At 34.9% G+C, this 25,734-nt stretch overlaps 1 protein-coding gene across 1 annotated transcript in view; it reads right to left on the reverse strand.

Moving 5' to 3' along the window:
• The window catches only part of NCKAP1 (NCK associated protein 1), a 96,801-nt gene that overhangs the window by 56,611 nt on the left and 14,456 nt on the right, over positions 1-25,734 (reverse strand). The window contains exons 2-7 of the mRNA XM_082841330.1: positions 23,864-23,974; positions 4,792-4,884; positions 4,535-4,591; positions 3,664-3,806; positions 3,486-3,576; positions 781-918 (exon numbers count right to left, since the gene is read on the reverse strand). Of these exons, the coding sequence (XP_082697456.1) occupies positions 781-918; positions 3,486-3,576; positions 3,664-3,806; positions 4,535-4,591; positions 4,792-4,884; positions 23,864-23,974 (633 nt within the window). The remainder of the gene's footprint in view (positions 1-780; positions 919-3,485; positions 3,577-3,663; positions 3,807-4,534; positions 4,592-4,791; positions 4,885-23,863; positions 23,975-25,734) is intronic.

The raw sequence follows: 25,734 nt of genomic DNA on the forward strand, positions 1-25,734 counted from the left end.
AAAAAAAATATTCTGTACTGAGTCACTCCTCCTCTTCCTCCTGAGAAGTCTGACTACTCAACTCTTGGTTCAAATACCACCACAACATATTTGAAAAGTTGGATGCAAGTTTTATAACCTATATTTATACTTGCAGTCCATAAAGGACAATGAAAGCTGTGCCTCTTTCACATTTACACACCCTGAAACTTCTCTTTAAAAAATACTGTTGCTAAATTGTTTTCAATCTGGGAAATGACTACTTACAAATTTCCCAAGTCTATCGCAGAGTTTGCAGTATTCCAAAGGATAAAATTTTAGTCAAGTTAAAGAAAAGATTTATGTACCTCGATGTTCACTGTCTCACCCAAATCAGTAATTATGTGTGTGTATTCTCCATATGCGTAACATCTATGTTCATATACACAGAAAAAAGCTTGAAAAGAAATGTAACAGAATACAACAGCGATTTTCTCTAGTTGGTGAGATTTGGGATGATTTTTGTTTTCTTCTTTATAATTTTCTGAATCTTCCAAATTTTCTACCATAATAAGGCTAAGCAAATTTTTAAACCTTAGAAGAAAATACTCATACTACTAATTTTACTAACTTAGCATCAGAATCTAGAAATACAAAAACTAAATGGTATGATTTAAATACTGAGCATTTTACAATAAATAAACTTCACTGACAGGCTAATACTTACTAGAAGAAAAACTGCAATAGCACTGCTTAACTGATATTTTTTTAAAAAAATCAACTTTACTATTTTCATTCAAAAAAGAAAATACAGAACCATACAGTGTCAGACTGTGCAGGGTTAAGCATTGTACTGGGTGCACTGATAAGACTCAATAATTGAGCATTTCTCCACTGGTCAGCTGAAAGATTCCTTCGTGGATACACCATCTGAAGAGAAATCAGTGCATCTGAAAGAGACTAATTAAATAGAAAAAAAGAAAGTTGAGGAATAAAACGGGTTTTTTTTCAATTTCCATTTAAATTCCAGCTACAACTGCTGTGTGTTTCTAACTGTATCATCGTAAAACAACAAGGGTATAATTACAACTACACTCCATATAATATTTGAGGTGGGTTCCAGTTATCCTCCTCTAGATTTTTTTTTTTTTAACTTCATGAAGCTACATAGATTCTGCATTCCTCAGCAAAAGCTTAGCTCAAGAAATCATGTTACTTTCTTCAGGTGAAAATGTTTGGCAATCTTGAGATCTTTATTTCAAAAAGGGTAGAGAGTCTAGGGTAATCATTTTGTGCATCACTTTCTACTCAATAGCTCTCACTGAAAGAAAAAGACATTAAGGTTACATGACTAAGTGTTAATAGAGCTCAACATGTTTCATATTTCTTCAAAGAATGCCTTCTAAAAATAACCCACTGTACTTTATCTTAATAAATTACTTAACTTCTATTTGCCATTTGGTCTATTAATTACAGCTTTACTATCTAGGTATTTAATTTTTCATCTCATCTGACTCTTGCTTGCTTTTAACTATTCTTTGCTATTCACTCCTCCTTCCTAAAAATTCTGTACGAGTGGTTCTTTAATCTGGCTGCACATAAATTGCCAGGGAAGTCTGTTCAGAAAAAGAGAATCCAGGGCTCTGCCTGAACCAGAACCTCTGGGAGTAAAGCCCAGGAATCTGTTCTTATCACACTCCACCAAGTGATTCAGAATAGCTTTTTAAATTAAATTAACTGAATTTTAACAAATCCTAGCAAATACATGATGGTCTTTCTATCAAAACCCTGAGATATCACAGAACATCGGAAAACTCAAGATTAGGAAAAAACTGGTCTAATTTAAATGGACAATTCTCCTCAAGTAATTATTAATTGTCTAATATAAGCTAATGGCTATGGAGAACTTAGAGATCCAACAGCCTTTAAAAGAAATTTTCATCAACTAACTGGGAAAAAAACCAAATTTGAAGTGGCTAACTAAAAACAAGGCCATACATGATTGGCAAGAAGTTAGAAACAGATCCAGAGAAAAAACAGGAAAGGAGTAGGGAAGACATTTCTAGGTGAGGAAAAAGGACTATCAAAATCAGAGAGACAGACAACAATGATCTGCTCAGCACTTTGAGGAATCCTGGCACTTTCATCTACAATGCTGATTTTTACTTCAAAACTAATGTCATCTACTAGCCTCTTTCAAACTAATGATTCAACTAACTCCAAGACATTAAACCTACATAAATTTGTAGATATAATACAGCTATGCAAAGAAATTAAACTGGAAATGCATCTTCAGAATTTTCATGGGAGTAAGAAAACTGAAGGAAAATTCTTGCTGTCAACTGTATGTCAAAAAAAAAGCATAGATTCATACAAAATACTGTATTACTAAGAAGTCTAACTCCGGGCTTCCCTGGTGGCACCATGGTTAAGAATCCTCCTGCCAAGGCAGGCGACATGGGTTCGAGCCCTGGTCTGGGAAGATCCCACATGCCGTGGAACAACTAAGCCCGTGCACCACAACTACTGAGCCTGCGCTCTAGAGCCCACAAGCCACAACTAGTGAGTCCATGTGTCACAACTACTGAAGCCTGCGTGCCTAGAGCTTGTGCTCCGCAACGAGAAGCCACTGCAATGAGAAGCCCATGCACCGCAACGAAGAGTAGCCCCCACTCGCCACAACTAGAGAAAGCCCGCGCACAGCAACAAAGACCCAACAAAGCCAAAAATAAAATAAATAAATTAAAAAAAAATTCTAACTCTCATCGTTCAAAGAGAACAATGGGCCAAGATTCTAATATCCTGGGTTTTAGCTCTAGTTTTGCCACTATTGCTACCAAATGGCTTACTTCATCATATCACTTCTCCAGCCTCAATTTCCTTATCTATAAATAATGAGGATACCTGTAAATTTCCTTGATGTGCTTAGGAACTAGCCCTCCCTCAGAGAAGCCATAAAGGCAAGACTCTAAACCAAAACTATTTCATTAAGAACTAGTTTTTTAATATACCATAAAAGACAGACATGCCAAATTATCACAAAACTCCTGTAGTATTTCTCTCATTAAGAGGCTATATTATAATAATATAGCTAAAATTTATTAAATACTATGTACCTAAATACTCTTTACAAAGTAACTCATTTAATACTGCACTTTTACAGGTAAGAAAACTGAGGTACACTGAAGTTGGTTAAGTAACTTGCCCAATATTACACTGTAATTGGCAGAGTTGGGATTAGAACCCAAGCAATCTGATACAAATACAGACATTCTCAAATACTAAACTTCACTATATACACTATATTGAACCTAAAAACTACAATGGATCAATATATTCCTGAATCTCTATTCACTATTCTGAATCTAATTAATGAGTTCTCTGGTTCACAATTAGATAAAACCATGCATAACTATTATTCACATCTCATTATAATTTTCTTTCTTAAAAGTAGTTTATCACTCTAACTATCCACCCTTAAGCTATCTCATATGCCTATTGAAGCACCCCTAAAAACCAGCTCTTACCTTGCTATGGGGTACAAATTCTTCCATCATCTTCTTTAAAGGGTTTTCATAATCCACAATCATCTGACCAAGACGTGGGTATTCTCGGTCACTTAAAACAGACATATCAAATATCACTGAGTTGTAAGCCATAAAATTAATTGGGAATTTCACACAGATTTTTATAATGCAGGTTTACCTTGCTCCATGGGTCATTTCATGCGCATAGTTGTATAATCCAATGATTGCCTTCCTTTCTTCAATTCGAGACAGCAGTATCATTAGTGTTGTATACGTTATGATCAAATCTAAGTAGTTCTTCGTTAAATCAAAGTTTACAGTCTAGGGGAAAAAAACCATTAAGTTCAACTCCTTCCTATTTCACAAACTTTTAAGCACACACACAAAAATCTTCATGGCAGCTACTGAAAGCTAATAATTTTCTATAGTTATTTGTTTTATCCCCATTTCTGAAATTCTATCTAATTCCTTTCACCAAAAACATGCCTATAATTTTGGAGTTATAGATAACAGTTTTGTGCTTGTGACACAATTTTATGGCTGAAACAGAGTCTGTGATCACCCTATTCAAACTGCTAACAGTTTAAAAGAATAACCAAAACCAGAAAAATAATAAACATGAAAGCAAATCTCACTAAGCAAGAAAAAAGGAGTATTAAATAAATAAATAGGTTCACCATTAAGTCAGTGGAGACGTTTTTCACTTTGACTTCCTATATCTAGAAATTGACTTATCAAGAAAGATTTTTATCAAGTATGCTTTTTATAGAGAAAAGGATTATTTGTGTAACCTTTTAAAATTGGGCCTATTAAAATACTAAAATTAACAACTATTTCCGAATATGTACAAGATTTATATTCAATGACAATCAAATAAACAAGTGAAAATACAGTATAACTCCTTACCTTAAAAAATACAAGCCAAATTAACAATGCTGAAACTTTATATACTAATCATTTACATTTTCTCTAAAGAAAAGCATTTGATCCCCTTAGTTCTACTAGAAACAGACAGAAGAATTGGAAATTTTTCTGAAAATAATACTTACAATATCAAAGAAGACTTGGCAAACATCAATAGTATTCAGCAATTCACAAACATGGTCCTGAAAATAAAAGTTTATTTAAACCTTTTACCTATATGAATACTACTAAATTCAGAAAACACACACAAATAAAATGTATTTTGAATTTTTGTTCTAGAAGAATTCTAATTTTATTATCTACAAGTGACAGAACAATTTATATGATTAACAAATATCAATCTATCTCTGAAATGTTAAATTCTATACATTAAAATACATACCTTAAATTCCATAACATCTACAAATGTGAAGTAATATAATGCCAGATTTTTCAGAATCTCTGATTTTTCTTTCTGTAGTTGTGCAAGCTGTTGCTGTGAAAACAAAATTAGAATGCATTGTTTACTGAGAACAAAATTATTTAGTTTTACTACAAACTATCTTCTTTTATGATTGCTAAATGGAAGCACAAGCTTTTAGGACAATATTTCTAGATGATTAAGGCTCTTTTAAAAAACCAAAATACTTGAGACAGCAACTGCTAATAGTGACCAGCAACTGACATTGTGAGGCTATAAAACGAATCAAAGCAGATTAGTACCAAACTGCACTACTATTAAGGAAAATTGGAAAGTGTTAGGAAAAAATAATTATCAAATGAACTCTTTAAAAAAACTAAAAACAACTCATGAGCATGACCACATTACTAGAAGTGGGAGAAAAGAAGGTGAAAAACATTATAACTTACACTACAAAAAACAATATGCTTTATAAATTTGGAACTTACCAAAAAGAACATCCAGGCAAAGCCACGTTACGCATGCAAAATAAAATGTAGATACAAACATAAAATACAGTAACGGTTCCCTGACCAGATCCACAAAACACAATAATACATTAAAGAAAAGCAAAAACCAAACAACAAAAAAGATATGAGAAAGAAGCAAAACTAGAGTTAAGACACTGGTAAACATATGAAGAAGGAAATGTGAATACAAAAGACAAATATTATTTCAATCAACTGTATTATTAAATTTACAAAAGTCCTAAGTTTTCTCTTTAAAACAACTATTAATATAATTTCTGAAAGAATCCAGCCATATTTAACATCATATATCATAAGTCTGCCAGAATTCCGGAAAAACATCTAGAACCTATCTGATACTCTGAATGTAGTCTACAGAATAGAAACTTCCACATCTTCCACTTCTGTTAGAAGAGCAGAATCTCAGGCCCACCTAAAACCTACCAAATCAGAATCTGCCATTTAACAAGATACCCAGGTGATCTGAATGCACATTAAATATAAAATAATTCACCTAGAACATGAGAAAACCAGAAAATATGAGAAAGTGCTTCAAAATATCAAACTTGCTATCAAAGCCCATACAGTTTTGAGGCCCTCAATCAGTTCTTAAACTTACACCTACACAGGAGTGTTGGGGGAGAGGTGCCTCTACACATAATTGTATTGAACCATTATGATAAGTCAGAAAATTTACAATAGTGAGCATAACATCAGGAGATTAAAAAAACTATTAAAAGACTATTTAAAAAGCAGCAAGCACAGGGGCTTCCCTGGTGGCACAGTGGTTGAGAGTCCACCTGCCGATGCAGGGGACGCAGGTTCGTGCCCCAGTCTGGGAAGATCCCACATGCCGCAGAGGGGCTGGGCCCGTGAGCCATGGCCGCTGAGCCTGCGCGTCCTGAGCCTGTGCTCCGTAATGGGAGAGGCCACAACAGTGAGAGGCCCACGTACAGCAAAAACCAAACCAAACCAAACCAAAACAAAACAAAAACAAAAAACAGCAAGCACAGCATTCTGGTAAACCCAACTATTATAAAGTGCCCTAGACACGGCAGTCCCTGAGGACATGTAAAAAAGTGTAAACGAAGTATCTCTACTTCCCCTATATGCCAGGCAAACTGAGATATATACTTATAGTGATGTATGTAACCGTTCTAGCTTTATCTGTGGTAGTAGTTGACTTTATTTTGAATATATGTTTCAAAACAATTCTATGTTTATAAGCACACTTTTAATCATTACCACTCACAACATCAAGCAGACACCTTTTTAAATGACTCTGTTTCCTCAGATTATACTACCTTTACCTTGTTCAATAACATTTACAATTGACGTCTTAATCCTTTCCCCTACTTTTCAGTACTTTAAATTTGAACTTTGCAAGGTAACAGGTGAAAGTAAACTCATAATATAATAGGATAAAAAGCAAAAGTATAATTTGGTTGCTATTGGGTTAATTATTAACAGGGCCTCCTTTCAATTTCAGTGTCCTACTTTGGACAAAAAATGACACAGTCACCATCTTATTATGGGCCTTAAGGATCTTTTATACAAATTCTCATTTTGCATATTAAGAAGCTAATGCTCACAGAACTTAAAAGAATCTTCCCAAGGTTATATAACTACTTAATATGACAAGGCCAGGATTAATAATTTCATATCCATGCTCCTGATAGTGTTCTTTCTACCATTCCACATGCCCCCCCATCTTCCTTTTTAATAGTAAAATCTCATTATGGTCTCAATTTCTCATTCAATTTTATTTCCCCCCAAATTGTATGTAACTAGCCTCTACACTGGCTAAAACAAATTTACTGAACTAAAGGATATCTAAATTCAAAATAACTACTCAAGTTTTTAAGACCCTACATAATTTCGTCCTAATTTACCTTTCCAATCTAAATTTCCCCTACATCCATTCACACACTATACACAGTAGCCAAAACAAACTATTCACTATTTTCTACACACATCTCATGTTTTCTTTACTGTTTTCTCTCTTGAGATGTCCAAATTCCACCACTCACGTATGTCCAAATCCTACTACTCCTAAACTACTCAATTTAAATGTTGACTTTCAAGAAAACATCCCTGATTGAACTTTTTCCCTCAATGCAAATAACATCTCCCTACTCTAAATGTGTATAATTTCTAATAATATCACTTTCTACCTTATATCAGTTACCTGCAACACTATGAGACAGTGTATCAAACTCCACAGCCCATATCAAACAGCTCTGCACATAAAGAAGTACACAATATAAACATCTATCAGATGAGTGATTAGGACAATATTAAAAAACCTTTATATGTCAGCGTCAGATGACATGTTTTAGCAAGTGACACCCACCTCTTACTGTGAAATCACAGCTAAATGACTTAACCTCTCAGAGTCTAATACCCCCATTATCAAAATGGGAGCTGATGTGGGCAGTTTAGCCAAGATAATATACATGAGAACACTTTACAGTGCCTGGCACCCAGAAGCTGCTCATTAAATATTAAGTGAATAACAGAAGATGCTCACAGACCACTTCTCCAAAATAAGCAAGAATAAAGCTGTTTTAAATAATCCCAATACTACTCATAGTACTTCTAATAAGACCTGATATTTAACTGAGCATGCTCTCTTTGCCAGGCAGTGTTCCAAACAACATACAAGTATTTCACAAAATACCCTCAATGTCTCTACATATAGTTACAATTATGTTCCTTATTTAATGAAAATAAATTCCATAAAGCTCTGCATGAAAGTTCAACTATAACAACAAAGAATAAAAGTGTCTACAACTCCTGGGCTTCAACTGAAAAAAAATGCTCCTATTTTAGTTTTTAAAGTGAAGTAGAGTAGACACTATCAAAAAGTATTTAACTTCTAGGTTCAACATCCAGAACAAGTTTTTTTCCCATTATCTCTTTGTTTTATAGTAAATAAAAAGTAGGAAATGGTTTAAGAATATAGATCAGTAACAGATTGTTTGATGCTACAGAACAGAACATTAGAAAAGTACAATTTTGAGAAATGATTCTATCAATATTCGCTAACACTTTAAAAGCATATAATGGATACATGGGTTAACTATATGAGCAAAATACATGTACAATGCTTTCATTAAAGCTTCTGACTGTGGAACATTATTCTTAAAATTTAAGTAAAATGTGTAGAAACAAAATAAACAGGATAAATAGCCATGCAGATCACAAAATAAGATCATATCTTTGCAATGAAAAATCTTGGTAATTAATCTTTGTACAATTAAGAAGCATTTTCTACACAAAATATAAGTATCTAAATGATTGAAATTTAGTATTTACTAGCTTTCATTCTTTCAAAGAAAAGATACTAGCAAATTACAATAAGGAAGCAATGACTAAGAGAGCTAACTCAGATTTTCAACATAAAGGAAAGTGACTGAAGTCCTTTATTCACCCATTTCAAATATTCTTTCATCATCGAAACTGCTTATGCATAATAAATTATTTTTCTTGACCTAAACTATGCTAGTATTTTGTTCCTCTTAAAAAACAACCAAGTACAGAAATTTGGTTCAGGGAAGGCTTTGTTCAATTTCTTAGTATGATATTCTAAATCAGTCTTTTCTTTCTTTTTTATTTAATTTTATTATTATTTATTTTGGGGGGGCTAAGTTGGGTCTTCATTGCTGCATGCAGGCTATCCCTAGTTGCAGTGAGCAGGGGCTACTCTTTGTTGCGGTGCACGGGCTTCTCATTGTGGTGGCTTCTCTTGTGCGGAGCATGGGCTCTAGGCCCGGGGGCTTCAGTAGTTGCAGTGCAAGGGCTCAGTACTTGTGCCTTGCATGCTCTAGAGCGCAGGCTCAGTAGTTGTGGCACATGGGCTTAGTTGCTCCATGGCATGTGGGATCCTCCCGGACCAGGGCTTGAACCCGTGTCCCCTGCATTGGCAGGCGGATTCCCAACCACTGTGCCACCAGGGAAGTCCCTAAACCAGGCTTTTTAAAATAAGAGTGCTGAGAGGCTATTTGTGTAAACCTCTTTTTTTTTTTTTTTTTTTTTTTTTTTTTTGCGGTACGCGGGCCTCCCACTGTTGTGGCCTCTCCCGTTGCGGAGCACAGGCTCCGGATGCGCAGGCTCAGCGGCCATGGCTCACGGGCCTAGCCACTCCGCGGCATGTGGGATCTTCCCGGACCGGGGCACGAACCCGTGTCCCCTGCATCGACAGGAGGACTCTCAACCACTGCGGCACCAGGGAAGCCCATAAACCTCTTTTAAGGAACTGTCCAGCCACCACTCTACTCATCAACACTCATGTGGACTACTAACTACTAACTGATCTCTGTACTTCTGCTCTTGCCTCTTCAGTCTTCTCCATATAGTGGCAGGAGAGTGGACATTATAAGGTAACACACTACCCTGAAGAGATGATTCCAATGAAGGTTATACAAGATATTAACACTGGATGAAGAGTATACGTGAACTCACTGTATTATTTTTGTTTTAGTCTAATATTATTTCAAAATAAAGGGTTTTAAAAAAATTTTAATAAGTTTCCCATCACACTTAAAATACAAAGTCTCTTACCAATGTCTCAGAATAAAATCTGAATAGGACCCCTGCCTGTCTCTACAACTTCATCTCCCCTCATGCTCCTCCAGCCTCTCACAGTAGTTGTCATACTGGTCTGCGTGCTATGTTCATCAAATAAATTCACCAAGGTTGGTCCCACCTCTGAGCCTTTGCACTTGCTCTTTATCATGTCTGGAATGCTCTTCTCTACTTCTTCACATAGCTCAATCCTTCACTTCACTTCTCTTCAGAGAAGCCATTGTTGTGCACTTACCTAAAATAGTCTTCTCACCCACGTTACTCTCTTACTCCTCATCCTGCTTTCTATTTCTTCCTACCACTTATCTCCAAATAAAAGTACGTATTTATTCACTTTAGTTGTTTGTTGTCTAACATCCTAACTTGAATTGAGATTCCACAGAGGAAAGGAGGTTTGTATTATTTCATGCTCTTGTATCCAAGGTCTAGAATACTAGCACACAGTAGATGCACTTTAAATGAATAAATAAATGATCTTCAAGTTTCTCAACATAAGGCATAGAATCAACTTTTAAATTGTACTAATTATCAATGAATGCAATATCAGGTATCAATTCATGTCTCAAATGAGTTTATGTATCCTAACACGGAGTGGTAATTTAATCCCTTGAATAAATCCCTGTTGGATAAAATACTTCATTATGTCCTTACAGGATAAGAAATGAGAAACATTTAAAGAAAATGACATATTCATATCAAATATAAGCAAATCTCCTAAGATTATATGAAAATCCAAATTAACACAAAGATTAGTCATTTTAAAAAAGGTTCATGGGACCTTGTTGAACTTTCATTTTATTATATACAAATGATTCTACTGGCATTCAATATTTCATAAATGCATTTTTCTGAGCAAAAGGTAGTAAATAAATTTTAGGGAAAGTTATCCTAACACTTGCCTAGTAAATAAGCATTACTGAATGTTTAATATTTGTTACTAAACTAAATCCTCACCACAACTTTGCAAGGTTCATTTTTTAAATTGTGGTAAAACATAACAAAGTCTACCAATATAGCCATATTTTATAAGTGTGCAGTTCACACGTACAAATATATCCGCATTGCTGTGCAACCATCACCCCGCCTATCTCCAGAATTTTTTTCATCTTCCCAGTCATGGTATATTTTTATCCTCATTTTCCAGATACAGAAACAGACTAGAAAAGGGTTAAGATGTTAATCCAGGTCAATCAGATTTCAAAGTTCAAAACACCTCTTCAATACACTTTAAAATTCAAGTTGCCACACCATGACAAAAGTAGTACAGGGATAAGCAAAGCTAAGGCTATTTTCTGCTCAGAAAATACTTTTATTTAATTGTAGCTTCATCAATCTCACAGATTGAAGCTTCTAAGAACTCTAATTCAACCTCTTCATTTTATATACTAAAGTGATCTTTTTCAAGTTTATATTGCTGTCATCTGTTTAAATTAATTCTGAAAAGCAAAGAGTTTTGTTTTTTAAAGAACAGAAAGGCAAAAAAAATTTAAAGGTTTTATGCATGCCTCTTTGCAATAGGACTTTACTGTTCCTCTCATCAAGAGATGTAGTTTATTTTTCCACCCTTACAATCCCAGCTGGCCTTGTGACTTGCTTTGACCAAGAGAAAGCAGCGGAAATGATACTCTTAACTTACAAGGCCTTATAACTTCACATTTTGTTCTTTTTTGGAACACTGTCCTAAAGTGTCATGTGTGAGAAAGCTAACATATCCCACAGAAAGGAAGGTTCCACATCCTCTATCCCAACAGGCCGCATGCCCCAACCACCCACCAGATGAACGCAGCTGTGACCTAAGGCTGGTGAGACCAGCAGAGGAACTGCCCAATCAACCCCAGAATATGAAATGAGTTGTTGTTGTTTTAAGTCCATTAAGATTTGGGGTGGTCTGTTAGGCAGCACTCGGTAACTGAAACAAAGATTAATAAAAAGTTCAATAAAAGAAATTAAAATAATCTCTATTTCACCACCTGAGCACATTAACTTGCACCAGGAAAAATCTTGGAAGTTTAAGATTTCTGGTCACAAGATGGTTAAATTAATGCAAACTAATGAAACTAATTTTATCATTAGTACTAGAAAAGCACTAAATATATGCCCCAGTATAGTGTGGTCAGTCAGATCTAACATCTTTGTATGAAAGATATCGCACTGTATTAACGAAAATACAATTTACCTCATATAATGGTACCATTTTCCATTATGAATGAAAATGTAAATGAAGCTAGCCCCTTTACACTCAATTTTAATAATATTTTTTAAAAGTCTTTCAGATATGTGATTAGCTTGCTTTCACAACCTGGGTACAGCGAAATAAGTCAGGCTTTTCTTACTGATTAGATATCGTAACTGTAATCAATTATACTGAGCTAATTATGTCAAGATGGCCTCAGGTGCTACTGACATGTGCAAGGTAACATGCCAACATTAAACAGTCCTTGCTGGCTATACTTTTTACTTTTTAAAGTTTTTATTTCTCTTCCTATCAATTACCATTTGCTCCTGATGAGAATACCCTTTAAGGTACAATGCATTAGAAAATATACGTGTTAACAATTTTACCTAAGCAAACTCAACAAGCTTGGGCACAGTGAGAACCAAAAAGCTTACTTCTAAATAAACTTCATTTTTTATAAACTACCATTTCTGGTTGCTCAAAATCATTTGTTTTTTACAGGTTTACTGAGGTATAATTTATATACCATAAAATTCATCCATCAGAAGTGAACAATTAAATTATTTTAGTAAATCTACAGAGTTGTGCAACCACCAACCCTACCCAGTTTTAGAACATTTCCATTATCCCAAAAAGTTCCCTTGTGCCTATTTACAGTTAATCCCATTCTTACCCACATCCCTAATAATTACTGATCTGCTTTCTGCCTCGATAAATTTGCTTTTTCCAGACACTCTCTATAAAATGAAATCAAATAATATATAAGCTTTCTACATCTAGCTTCTTTCATTTAGCCTAATGTTTCTGGAGTTCATCCATGCTATAACATGTATTGGTAGCTTGTTTCTTTTAATTGCTAAATAGTACTCCATTAACTGCATATACTACCAATTTACTTTATTCATCAGTTGATGGGCATTTGAATTATTTCCAGTTTTAAGCTCTTATGAACAATGAATGCTGCTATAAACATATCTATATGTGGACATGTAATGTACTTCCATTTTTCTTGAGCAGATTCCTACAAGTGGTATTGCTTCCTAGTTCCCAGATGTGATTCAGAGAGGCTTGTGATATGAAAAGTAACCTCTAAAAAGAGACAAATTACTGTAATAATATTATTATTCATTTAGTTAACAATTATTTAGTTAACAATTATATTATTCATTTAGTCAACAAATACCCCAACATGATATTATATTGTCAGACACTGTTGGAAGAGCTGGGGATAAAACTATGAATAAAATGATGACCCTGCCCCTAAATGAGCATACAATCTAGTGAGGACTGTATATCTAGATATACAGGTAATTCTCACTTTTTTTAGATAACTATCCAGTTTTAGAATCTGGTTACACCACACTAACTTCTAAGTATAAGGTTCAAAGATGGTGAAAAACTACAATGATTAATTCCCACCTTCCCTTCAAGACAAAGACCCTCACCAATTTGTAATAACATGAAAGAGGTTTATAAAAACAACAACAACAACAAAAAAAACCCACACACAAAATAGTATGAGAAAGACCATAACAAGAAAGGTCAGAGCTTCTAAGGGTGGTGAAGATGAGAAACAAGACAGGGAAAATTAAAGGAGGGCCTAAAACTCAAGAGAGCACTCAGGGATTATTTTTGTTAATTGATTACATACTAACAGAGAGTGGTGGCTCATATTAAATTACCTCAATCAGTAGGCCTGTAAAGAGGAATAAAGTTTATGCTTAGGCTGTCTTGACTTCTTTCTGGTCTTTTTGGACATCTGTTGTTCTTGGGAGATTTGGAGATAAGGTGAAGTGGCATCAGTGGAAGAATACTTCCCACTTGATATCTCTAATACCCTCTTAATACCCTACCTTCATCAATTCTTTGAGCTTGGAGGGAGCTCCTATTCATTCACCCTACTATCTTTTTATTGAAATACAACCTCTCATGTTCGGTTTCCTCTTTTGGCCCATCATTATATTACTCCCTTGTAATATAATGGTCCTTCATTATATTACTCCCTTGTCCCCCTATCATAATTACCTGATAAAACCCACAGCAGGAGAAAGCCTATGTCTATGCTGACTCCATCTCAACCTGAATTCACAATCATTAAATATAACTGAGTAGCAACATTATGCCATTTTCACCATCAATTCACTCTCACACTCTCCTCAGTGATTATTCCACTCCTTCTCCTCTCTCTCAATAATTCCTCTTCAACTTGATTCTCAGCTTAATGCTAGCCTGAGCCCTAGGCTTATATATACAATTGGCTACTCAGCATCTCCACTCAGACTTCTAGCAGGTCTCTCAAACTTAACATAGCTAATATCAAGCTACTGAGTACCATCCCTTCTATACTCCCACCCCAAACCAGTTCCTCTTGCTTCTTCACTCCAGTAAATCTTGATATTTCCTCAATCCAAAAACCTTGGGGTCTTACATTTCTCACTGTCTCATATACCCCATACCCAATACATTGGCAAATACCATAGGCTCTGTCTTCAAAACATCCAAAATCTGAACATTTCTCACCTGTACCACCCTAGACCAAGCGACTATCAGCTCTCCTCTCAATGACTGCAAATTTCCTAACCAGTTTGTTTTTACTTCTGTTCCCCTGCAGACTATTTCTCAACCCAGCAACCACAGTGATCATAGGTATATCATTTCATTCCTCTACCACTCTTATCCAATAGCATCTCTACTCAAGAGTAATTAGCCAAAGTCCTTACTATGTCCTAGAAAGCCATATCTCATCTGCCGACCCCTTCAATCACTGTCCTCATCTCCTACCACTATCTCCCAGACCCTTTCCCCAATCACTCTGGTCTATTCATAATGGCCTACTTCCTGTTCCATGAACAAGACAGGCACACTCCCGCCTGAGCCTTTGCCACTGCTGCTCCCTCAGCACAGAAGGCTCCTCCCCCAGCTCACCTCACTCCCTCCTATCTTTAAATCTTTTGCTATATTGCCTCCTCCTCAGTAAGGCTTTCCCCAGGTCAAGTAAATTGGCATCTTCCCACTATCACTTTGTTCTCTTTAGAACTCAACTCTATGTGGCACTATGTGTTTTTTCGTTTGTTTGGGTTTTTTTTTTTTTGGTCTATCTCTGCCCAGCAGAATGTAAGCTCTACAAAGCCCAGTGACTTGTTTATTTACTGCTGGATTCCCTCTCCCAGAACAGGACTTAGCTAATAGAAGGCACCCAGTAAATGTTTTAAATAAATAAATGAATAATAGAGAGGACTGTGAGAACATACACAAGCAGCACTTAACCTAATTTGAAAGAGTTAGAAAAAGCTTCTCTGGAATGGTGACATCTAAGGATAGACCTGAAAGACAAGTAGAAATTATCCTAGTGAAAGAATATGGGAGAGAAAGATTGTTCTAGATAGGAAAAACAGCATAAACAAAAGACCCAGAGGCAAGAGAAAGAATGGCCATTTGTGCCATGAAAGTGTATACTCTCCCAAAATAAAATATTTCTTTAAAAAATAAAGCAATTAAATCTACTTCCCCATTTTCTACATCTATTCTACACCAGACAATGAGGACTAACACAGTATACTATCCTATATGTTCTTGGCCAAAGACCATTACTGTACATATTTAAAACATTTTTAGCCAAGATGAGTGAGTGCTAGGAAGAACAAAAGAAAATAAGTATTTTACAACATCTGTTATTCATTCCCTTATAGTTTCTTTTGCTGTCTTCAATTTTGGATCTTGGCAAATAACTTTTCATTTGACAACAGGTAAAACCGGACTGGCCATGAAAAACAATAAGATACCATGTCAAAGGTACTCAAAGGATAGCAGGTTAAAAGTGGCTAAAGACCCCTTCAAACAAATGACCAAGAAAACAAAAGCTAAAGATCAACAGGTGATTAGGTACTGGTAACATCCTTTGCTATTATGAAGGAAATCATTATCACCATTGCAGCCAAAGGGATTGGCTAACAACGTTTGGAAGATAGCTGAAAAACTGGCAAGATATAACTTCAGGAAATTTGAAGAAAATGGATAAATGATTGCAAATGGCAGGAATGCATCTCCTTGGGGACTATGCTATGATACCCCAGTATAATGCTCATTGGCCATTTCATTTGCAGAAAAACTGACAGCATCCTTGAGCTAAAGAAGGTATTACTGCAGTTTAGTATGATTAGAATATAGAGTGGGCAAGATTCACAACATAAGGTGATTTTAAAACAGATGTGTTTTGGGATCATAAGAACCACCCTTGGGAACATGACAAAAGCTGAAAAATACATTCACACAAGAACTCTGTACACAATTTCAGGGGATTTCCAAACTATGAAACTCAGTGTGAAAGTTCAGGTGAAAACCATTACACTCAGGACAATAAAGAGAAATATGTCCCAGGATGAGAGCTATGCAGCAGGCTTATGCAAATTATCCAGAGGGAAGTTAGAAGACAGAGGATTATAGGAAAGTGGGCTCCAGAAAAAAAAAAAGCTTACAGAAAGGTGGTATGATTATTAGACTGGATAAATTTTAAAATTCTATAAAGGCACTTAACTAATTCAAGAAAGTCAATATATCTATGTAACAAATTTAACTGTGAAATATTCTGGAAGAGAGAATCCATTTCACTTTGATAATAAATATATGATATTATGTATATAAAAATACATATAATGTAAACATATTATATATTTGGACTTATAAGAATAAGTGCAAAGTGTGATAATGGAGTGCAGCAATGCAAACCTAACACTCAGGTCTTTATTAATTTTAATTTTTAGAATCAGCATATAATTCAATCTCAGAACACTTTATGATTACAGAACCAAAGGAAAGCATTAACAATTTTGACAACATGAAAGTATAAATGACCAAGGGTAAGGGTACAAATATAAAGAACTATATACTATTTAAAGTTTAAAAAGAAGTAACCAATGATCCAAAAATGTTAGCAAAAAAACTATCAAACATCAGGAAGAGGGGAGAGGGTAAATGAGGGGAGGAAACCTAATGAGCTAAATCTTCATATTTTGTAGCAAAGAATTAATAGATCCTGTCTAAAGTTGGCAAATGAACATATAAAAGAATCAGCATATTCCTTATAGTTCTGGAGGTAACCTCCAGATACACTAAAAGCAGAAGTTCCCCCTGAGAAATATGACCAGGGTGGGAGAGAGTGGGGTAGGATTACATACACTCACTTTTCATCCTTAATTCTTCTAGACTATTCAATTCATTATCATGTATTCATGTTAGCATGGTAAAAATTAAAAATAAAAATAAAAAGATTTAAACGTTTAGGTAGGTCATTAGGGCTGATGCAATTCCCTGCCATCACTTGACCTATTTCAAATACTTTTCAAATATATTAAAGGCTTAGTTGTTTCTTCTAATGAGGGGTTCATTCTTATATTTACTTTCTTTATTCAAGGCAGAATTAAAGACTATTACATGTAGAAGAGATATTAACTAAATGTTGAAGATACATTTTTAAAAGAATATTGACACAAGTTAGTTCTCACTGTATTAAAATTCTTTGAATTTTGGTAAAGTTTAATTGGTCAAAACCAATATTTCTTTAAGTTGCCATTAGGATACACACACATACTTCTTCACAAAAGTACATCATCAAAACTGTTACAGGGCTTCCCTGGTGGCGCAGTGGTTGAGAGTCCGCCTGCCAATGCAGGGGACACGGGTTCGTGCCCCGATCCGGGAAGATCCCACATGCCGCGGAGCGGTTGGGCCCGTGAGCCATGGCCGCTGAGCCTGCGCGTCCGGAGCCTGTGCTCCGCAACGGGAGAGGCCACAACAGTGAGAGGCCCGCGTACCGCAGAAAAACCCCACAAAACTCTGTTACAGGGCTTCACTGGCGGTGCAGTGGTTAAGAATCCACCTGCCAATGCAGGAGACACAAGTTCAAGCCCTGGTCCGGGAAGATCCCACATGCTGAGGAGCAACTAAGCCCACATGCCACAACTACTGAGGCCGCGTGCCTAGAGCCCCTGCTCTGCAACAAGAGAAGCCACTGCAATGAGAAGCCCACGCACTGCAATGAAGAGTAACCCCCACTTGCCGCAACTAGAGAAAGCCCAGGCGCAGCAACGAAGACCCAATGCAGCCAAAAATACATAAATAAAATAAAATAAATTTATATAAAAAAAGTTAAAGGGGTTTCCAAAGGTTCCAGTTTAGGTAACCAAGTGAATGGTAATGGCTCAAAACAGAGAACACAGAAGAGAAACAAAATGGAGGATAATCATGTATTCAACACTGGATACAATGTTTGATATTTAGCTTGTGGAGCTATCCAAAGGGTAACTACAGATAGTATATTACTAGATAGTATACTATCTAGTATATTACTTAGTTGATAGTATATTACTTAGTTGAAGCCATGGAAGTAAAATGTTTTCATACATATATACTGCAGGGTGTGGAAAAAAAGGTCATTTAGAAATACCCACATTGAAAGAGCTGCTAGAAGAAAAGCCAGTAAAGTAGACCAAAAAGTCAGAGAAGTAATATAAATAACAGCTTCCATTTTTCAAAAGCAATTTGTTACACAAATCTGCTAAGTGCTTTAGGAGATATTAAACTGCTTCTTAAGATTGGAATTATCACCATTTATTTATTTTTAATCTATTTTTAATTAAATTAATTAATCAATTTATTTAATTTCTGGCAGTGCTGGGTCTTCGTTGCTGCGCGCGGGCTTTCTCTAGTTGCGGCAAGCAGGGGCTACTCTTCGTTGTGGTGCGCAGGCTTCTCATTGCGGTGGCTTCTCTTGTTGCAGAGCACAGGCTCTAGGTGCACGGGCTTCAGTAGTTATGGCATGCGGGCTCAGCAGTTGTGGCTCACAGGCTCTAGAGCGCAAGGTCAGTCATTCTGGCGCATGGGCTTAGTTGCTCTGCAGCATATGGGATCTTCTTGTACCAGGACTCGAACCCGTGTTCCCTGCATTGGCAGGCGGATTCTTAACCACTGTCCACCAGGAAAGTTCCTATCACCACTTTAGAGATAAGCACAAAGAGACCTTAAGATGTTGAATGATCTGTCCAATATTATTCAGCCAAGTGGAAAGACCAAAATTCAAATTCTGGTTTGTTGTCCATCCTCTTAACCAGTATACTACCATCATAATGGAAGCCATGATAAGACAAGTAATGCCCATTTAGAGACTAGGAATGAGTAAGTTTTCTTACCCTTTCTTTCTGACTCCTGACTAAACCACAGTGCATGTGTCAAGAGCCTCCCCATCCCCATCCCCAATACCACCACCCCACCCCCAGAACACATTTACGTTTTCAGGAAGCTGGGACTCCACTAAAAATAAAAAGTACAGTTATTTTTATAGCTAATAACATAATGAAGTTTTTTTAAAAAGTGTTGGTAAGTTTGAATCCTGACATAGTTCTAAGACAATGTTTGAATAAATGAAAGTTAGCTAAATTAAATCATATCAGTTAGGTTCATTCACTCATCATTATTTAGTGCCTCTTATCTGCCAAGCACTAGGGATAAAATGGTGTCTAAAAACAGACTCTAATGCTGTATCTCTGAACAAACCTTACTGCAATGACGACACCTTTAGAGTTGCTTTATTTTGTCTTGCCTTGAGTGACAGTTGTAAGCTACTTAAATAAAAAATATAATTGCATAGTATTTGTAATACTGTGCTCCTTGAAAGAGGAAATAAACAATATCTATAACACAAAATATTCCTCTAAGTCTGAAAGCTTAATTTCAAATTATTTCAATAATGGCCTGTATCTAAGTCCAGAATCCCTATATTATTATTGTGCCACTCTACTCACAATGTCTTCATTCTTAGGGCATTAAGATCTAATTTAACATATACAGGACAGTAATTTATATCATTTCCCCCTTAATTTGGGAATCAAGTCCAAAATTTTGTACTAAAATGGACAATAAAGAGGAAAATCCCATAATGACACTTTTGTGCCAGATACTTTTACTGCGTAGGAAGAAAGGGGAAGGGAAATTAAGTTTTTTAACTTTTAGAAAAAAAAATTTCTTAAGAAAAGTTTTAACATACACCTGAATATTAGCTTTTAGGATTTCTTGGGCAAAACAATTTTTACCTGCTGATAAAATAAGGAGTTTCTACTATTTTCTCCATCCAGGGAAATAACAGATTTCCCTCTATATGCTCATAAGAAACCTATGAGAAACAAATCATAAATCCATTTGACAGTTACACTTTCAAAATAATGGAAGATATCATGTTATAGGCAAATTAGATAATCTCTCAACTCAGAACCGCTTTCCTTAATCTAAACTAAATAAGAAAGTCTATAAAGTCTATTAAAATATATAGCCTGGCACATATTAGACACTCAATTAAGTGTCTGTTATAATTATAAAACTGGATGGCTTTTATTCATATGAATTTTACTTAATCAACCTGCTTTGAAGCGTATAGGGCATTTAGTTCAACACCATGACCCAGGAAAAAAGCAGAATCACATTCCTTGGTACAGACTCTCCCTAAGTCCAGAATTGGGGGGGAAAGTTTGTAAGTTTATAACTGGTTACAAAGGGGCCTAAGCAAGACAGTAAAAGTGACTCGACAGAGTGCAACATCATCACTTATTGAAGCCATGTTAGGAACCAATTCTGCTATTAGTCGGCACTGCCTTCCTTCATTGTATACTAGATATCTATGTGCTCCCAGCTTCTACTGGATTTCAAAGTATAGGAGCTGGAAGCAGGCGCAGTTACTAAAGAAACAATCAAAAATCAACATTTTTTTTTTTTTTTTTTGCGGCACGCGGGCCTCTCACTGTTGTGGCCTCTCCCGCTGCGGAGCACAGGCTCAGCGAACATGGCTCACGGGCCCAGCCACTCTGCGGCATGTAGGATCTTCCCAGACTGGGGCACGAACCCATGTCCCCTGCATCGGCAGGCGGACTCTCAACCACTGCACCACCAGGGAAGCCCAAGACTGGCTTTTTTGTAAGGATCTATTTTAGAAACTTGAAAGCAAAAATTTTACTGAATTTTTCACTGAAAAAATCTTAATTTTCGTGACTGCCTTTTCTGAAATTGGGGACAAGTGGTGCTTGTATAACATAAATCAAAACAAAAAAGTGCTAACCAGTAATCTTCTTGATCCCTGAGATAAAGTAAGCATGTTCTGAAGCACATATTTATACAATGGCCCAAAGAATAAGAAAAGAGTAAGGAATAAGAAAGAAAAAACCAACTGTGATATCAATATTATTTCTTCAGTGTGCTTTAGTAGCCAGAAATCTGCAAGCTCCTATCAATACGAGATGCTACTGTCATTCCCTGTCCTTAAGCTTCTATTAACTATTTCTCTAGAATTAAATATAACAATAAAACTAAACTCCTCACTTCTCATTTCCTAACCTAAACTGGCTAGGAACTTCTCAAAGGATTTTAGCAGGCCCAAATCAAAATAAGATCACAAAACTTCACAAATACTCAAAAACTACGCAGTGCTTCAGGAGGTTAAAAAAAAAAAAAGAATAGCATTACATAGAATAGTTGTAAAGACCATATGACAGAACTCAGACTTTGCAAACAAAACAACCAGAGTACATTCTACAAGTAGTCATAACATTCAACAACGTTGTATAATTGATTTTATAGGTTAAACATAGAATTATCACATGACCCAGCAATTCCACTCCTAGGTATATATCCAAGAGAAATAAAAAACATATGTCCACATAACTTTTACACAAATATTCGTAGCAGCATTATTCATAATAGTCAAGCAGAAACAACTCAAGCATCCATCAACTGATGAATGGATAAATAAAATGTGATATACCCACACAATGTAATATTTTTTGGCAATAAAAAGAAATGAAGTACTGATACATACTACAACTTGAATAGACTGAAAACATTACACTAAGTGAAAGAAGCCAGTCAAAAAAGACATGTTATTTGACTTTATATAAAATCTCTAGGATAGGCAGGCATACAGAAAGCAGATTCATGTTTGCCTAGGGTTGGGGGCAGGGGAGGGTGGATGTTGGCAGGAGTGACTGCTACTGGGTCTGGACTTTCTTAGGGGGATGATGAAAATGTTCTAAAATTGATTGTGGCATTGGATGCACAACTGTGTGGAGATACTAAAACCCACTGAATTGTATACTTTAAATGGGTGAACTGCATGCTATGTAAATCATATTGCAATAAAGCTGTTATTTAAAAAATCAATTTTGTACTGCAAAAGTTAAAAAGGTAAGTAAAAGTATTAAAAAACAAACAAGCAAAAAAAAAACCCCCAACAGCATTATTGTAAACAGCTTGCCCAGCAAATCAAGAACAAAGATTCTCTATTTATTCTTTAACAAAAAATTTTACTGTTATGAAACACTGAATATATATTTAATCAGATCTTGCTAATTTTTTAAGAAAATGCTCATTCTCACACAGAAATTTACATATATATGTATATAAATTAAATTGAAAAGATTCTCTGAAGAGCTCATATCACAGAGATTTTGAGCCATGAAAAAGAGAAGTGTATATGAAATTAAACATAAGACAGATTTTATTATAAAATCTCTTTAATTTAGAGTGAGTACATAATCTCTCAGATGAGTTAGCTAATTAATGTCAATAACTAAAAAAGAGTTCTCCACACAAATAACAGTGTTCTTAAGGATATGTGCTTTGAATCACTCACTTGTAATCAGGAACTAATTGTGATACCTTAATATACCAATGATAAAACACAATCTTCTGTGAAACAAAGAAAGACTTCTATTAACCCATACTCACAAAAAACATAAAAACTTTTTAAAATTAATTCTTTAAAAAGCACTTTATCAGATGTATTTTGTTAATTGTGACTGGTATTTTTCCTCTATATTAAAATATTTTTAAGTGAAAGATGAATCAACAGGCTAATACAAATCTTCAATGAACATACATGATTTGAGGAAACCAAAAGATGACAAAATATTTCTTAAGCAGAGCTTCTTAGAAGTAGGGAAATCACATGTAAGAGGAAATTTCTAGACTAAGTTTGTACATTAAGAAAAAGAGATAGCAAGAATTATAACATAAGACTATCAAAGAAAAAAATAAAGGAAAAAGAGAAGACATGCAGAAAGACTCCAAGTCAACAAAATTTAAATGAAAAGGCCAAAGCAAGGTGAAAAATAACTCCAATTTCCTAAAATTAGTTATTCATAGCAGTTATTATAAGTAATTACCAAAAGATATGTGAACATATTGGGAAGACTAAATATTTCAATAGAGTACTATGAAAAATTTTCCCATCAGAGAAAAGTAATATGGGATAATAAAGATCCTAACACCATCAGCTTGTTATATTATTTTTCAAAAATGTTTTTCTCAATTATAAAAAAACTAGAGAAACAAATACATTTTAAAGCTAAACACAGCTAATTACTAAAAACAATACAAGCCCTATGAAGACATTTTCTAACTTCAAGACAGTTAAGTCTATGACTATAAGAAAACACTCCCCAACTAGTCATGCAAATATTTGAAATACACATGTATCTATTACCTTACTCTTTGTTGCAATTTGAAAGGTAATAAGTGTATATAAGAAATTAAGATCATATGTTTTCTATAATAAAATGGCAATGTAGCTCATTTTTTTTCCAGTTTAGAGATAAGAATATTATCTCTAAAAGCCCTTAATCAATGTATGCAATTTGTATGTCTAAATATAAAGTAGATAAATAACAGCTACTTCAAGCATTATACTGACCACTACTTCCAATACAGATGGCTAAAATCAAGTAATATAAAAATTTAAATGACTTACATTGTTGTTGCGGGTTTCTACAGCAGGGAATTTTCTGACTATGAATTTCACAGCAGATTCCAGGTTTTTGTCAATAAGGTAGGATGGTTTTGCCTTGGGGTCTCCACAAGCCTATAAAACAACAGTAATAAAAGTGAAATGCATCCTTCTTCTAAAACCAAGGAATAATAGCAAATCTGTAATCAGAAATTAAGGAGATATTTGTTTTTGGTGAGCAGGTGACAAAATGAATAGGCAAAGTGCAGGGATTGTCACAGCTGAAATATGCAATGGGAGACAGTACAGAGATGTTCTTCTACTGAAAAAAATGCATGGAAAGTTTCAAAGCAGTTAGCGCAGAACAGCAGTGAAGGAAAAAGCTCAAACCTAAAAAAAAAGAAAAAGAAAAAGAAATTCTTGGTTTGAGGTAGGATTGTATTCATTTGAAGCTATTAAAATATTACAAAATTAAATATTCAGTAGAGTACTGGAAATGTTTCTTTCTACGTGTTATATAATAAAAGCTTATGTTTAAATGTCTCTTCCAAAATGTTTTCCTCATTCACTTTAAACATTTTAATACAAGAGCCCTAGTTCAAAAGAACTGGAAGCTGCTAAAATTGTCTTTACAGCACTAAAGCTGTGTTGCCTGTTCCTCTGAACATCTGAGTTACAACATTGGTTTCCATCATACCAGCAGCACTTCAAACAATGAAATCTATACCTATTCTATATCTCTTAAACACAGAACAAATGGAAATGTTTACATTTTGACCACATCAGCAGTACAGCATTCTCTCTAGTAAACTGTAAATCATTGTACAAATGTAAGGTATTATTATTAGAAAGAACTTTTTATCTGAACTATGAGCAATACAGAATAATCTTCAATACTGTTCAGTTTCATTCTGTGACATTTAATTAACTGCTTTCTAGTGAGATGCTATTTCTTAGGGAATTACTAAAATTATAACATTCTTACTTAACTTCTTTTTATTGCATTTTAAAGAGGATGTGTCCTTTGAAAAGTTAACTATTATGTGTGAAGAAATACAGTTTTGCAATTTAATGTTTTTTCATCATTCACTATGGCTATGTTGTGGATTGCAGAAAGAGGAGTTATGAAACATGAAACTGATCTGAAAGCGGGCAAGCGGGCAGAGGGAAGGTGAAAAGCTTTGCAAACCTTCCAAACTTGTCCTTGCTGGGGAAGCATTGTAATAAAAAGAGAGAAAATTACTTGTAAACAATGATTGTCAAACTATGACACACGTTTCAGTAGAGAACTTATGCACTGCAGACTATGAATAACAAAACAAGATGAGAACTATATGGTGCTATAATTTTAAAGGTATTTTAAGTAGCAAGTTTTAGTATACAATAGATTTATAGAGTTTATATTATTTATATATATTTAAATACTACTGTGTAGGTGTACAACCATGTCACTTTCTTGGTGCTCTTTCTAAATCAACTTAAAATAATACTAGAAGGAAAAATAAAGACTACATGCAACTATAAAAACAGGAACAAAACCATCAGTGAAATTTTACATACCTTAAAAAGAAACGGTAGCCAAGAATGAAAATAAATCGTTATTGGATGACTTTTGCACTTCAGCTCAAATTAAAACTATTTTTCAAATATCAACTAACTCCTTTCCAAGCCAAAGTATAAAAATCAATGCAAACATTCCTATATTTTCCAAATGGAAATAGGAATGCAATAAGAATTATCTTAATTCTCAAACATAATTAGATAAGAAATTTAGAACTTTGTAATCCTTAACCACACCAATAAGAGGCTATTTTGTAAATTCCATTTCAACATCATAAATATTAAAATATATCTGACTTTTCCTCAGACTATCATTTGCTTAAAATATTATTTCT

This window comes from Leucopleurus acutus (genome assembly GCF_964270905.1).
Source record: "Leucopleurus acutus genome assembly, chromosome: 6".
Lineage (NCBI taxonomy): Eukaryota > Metazoa > Chordata > Mammalia > Artiodactyla > Delphinidae > Leucopleurus > Leucopleurus acutus.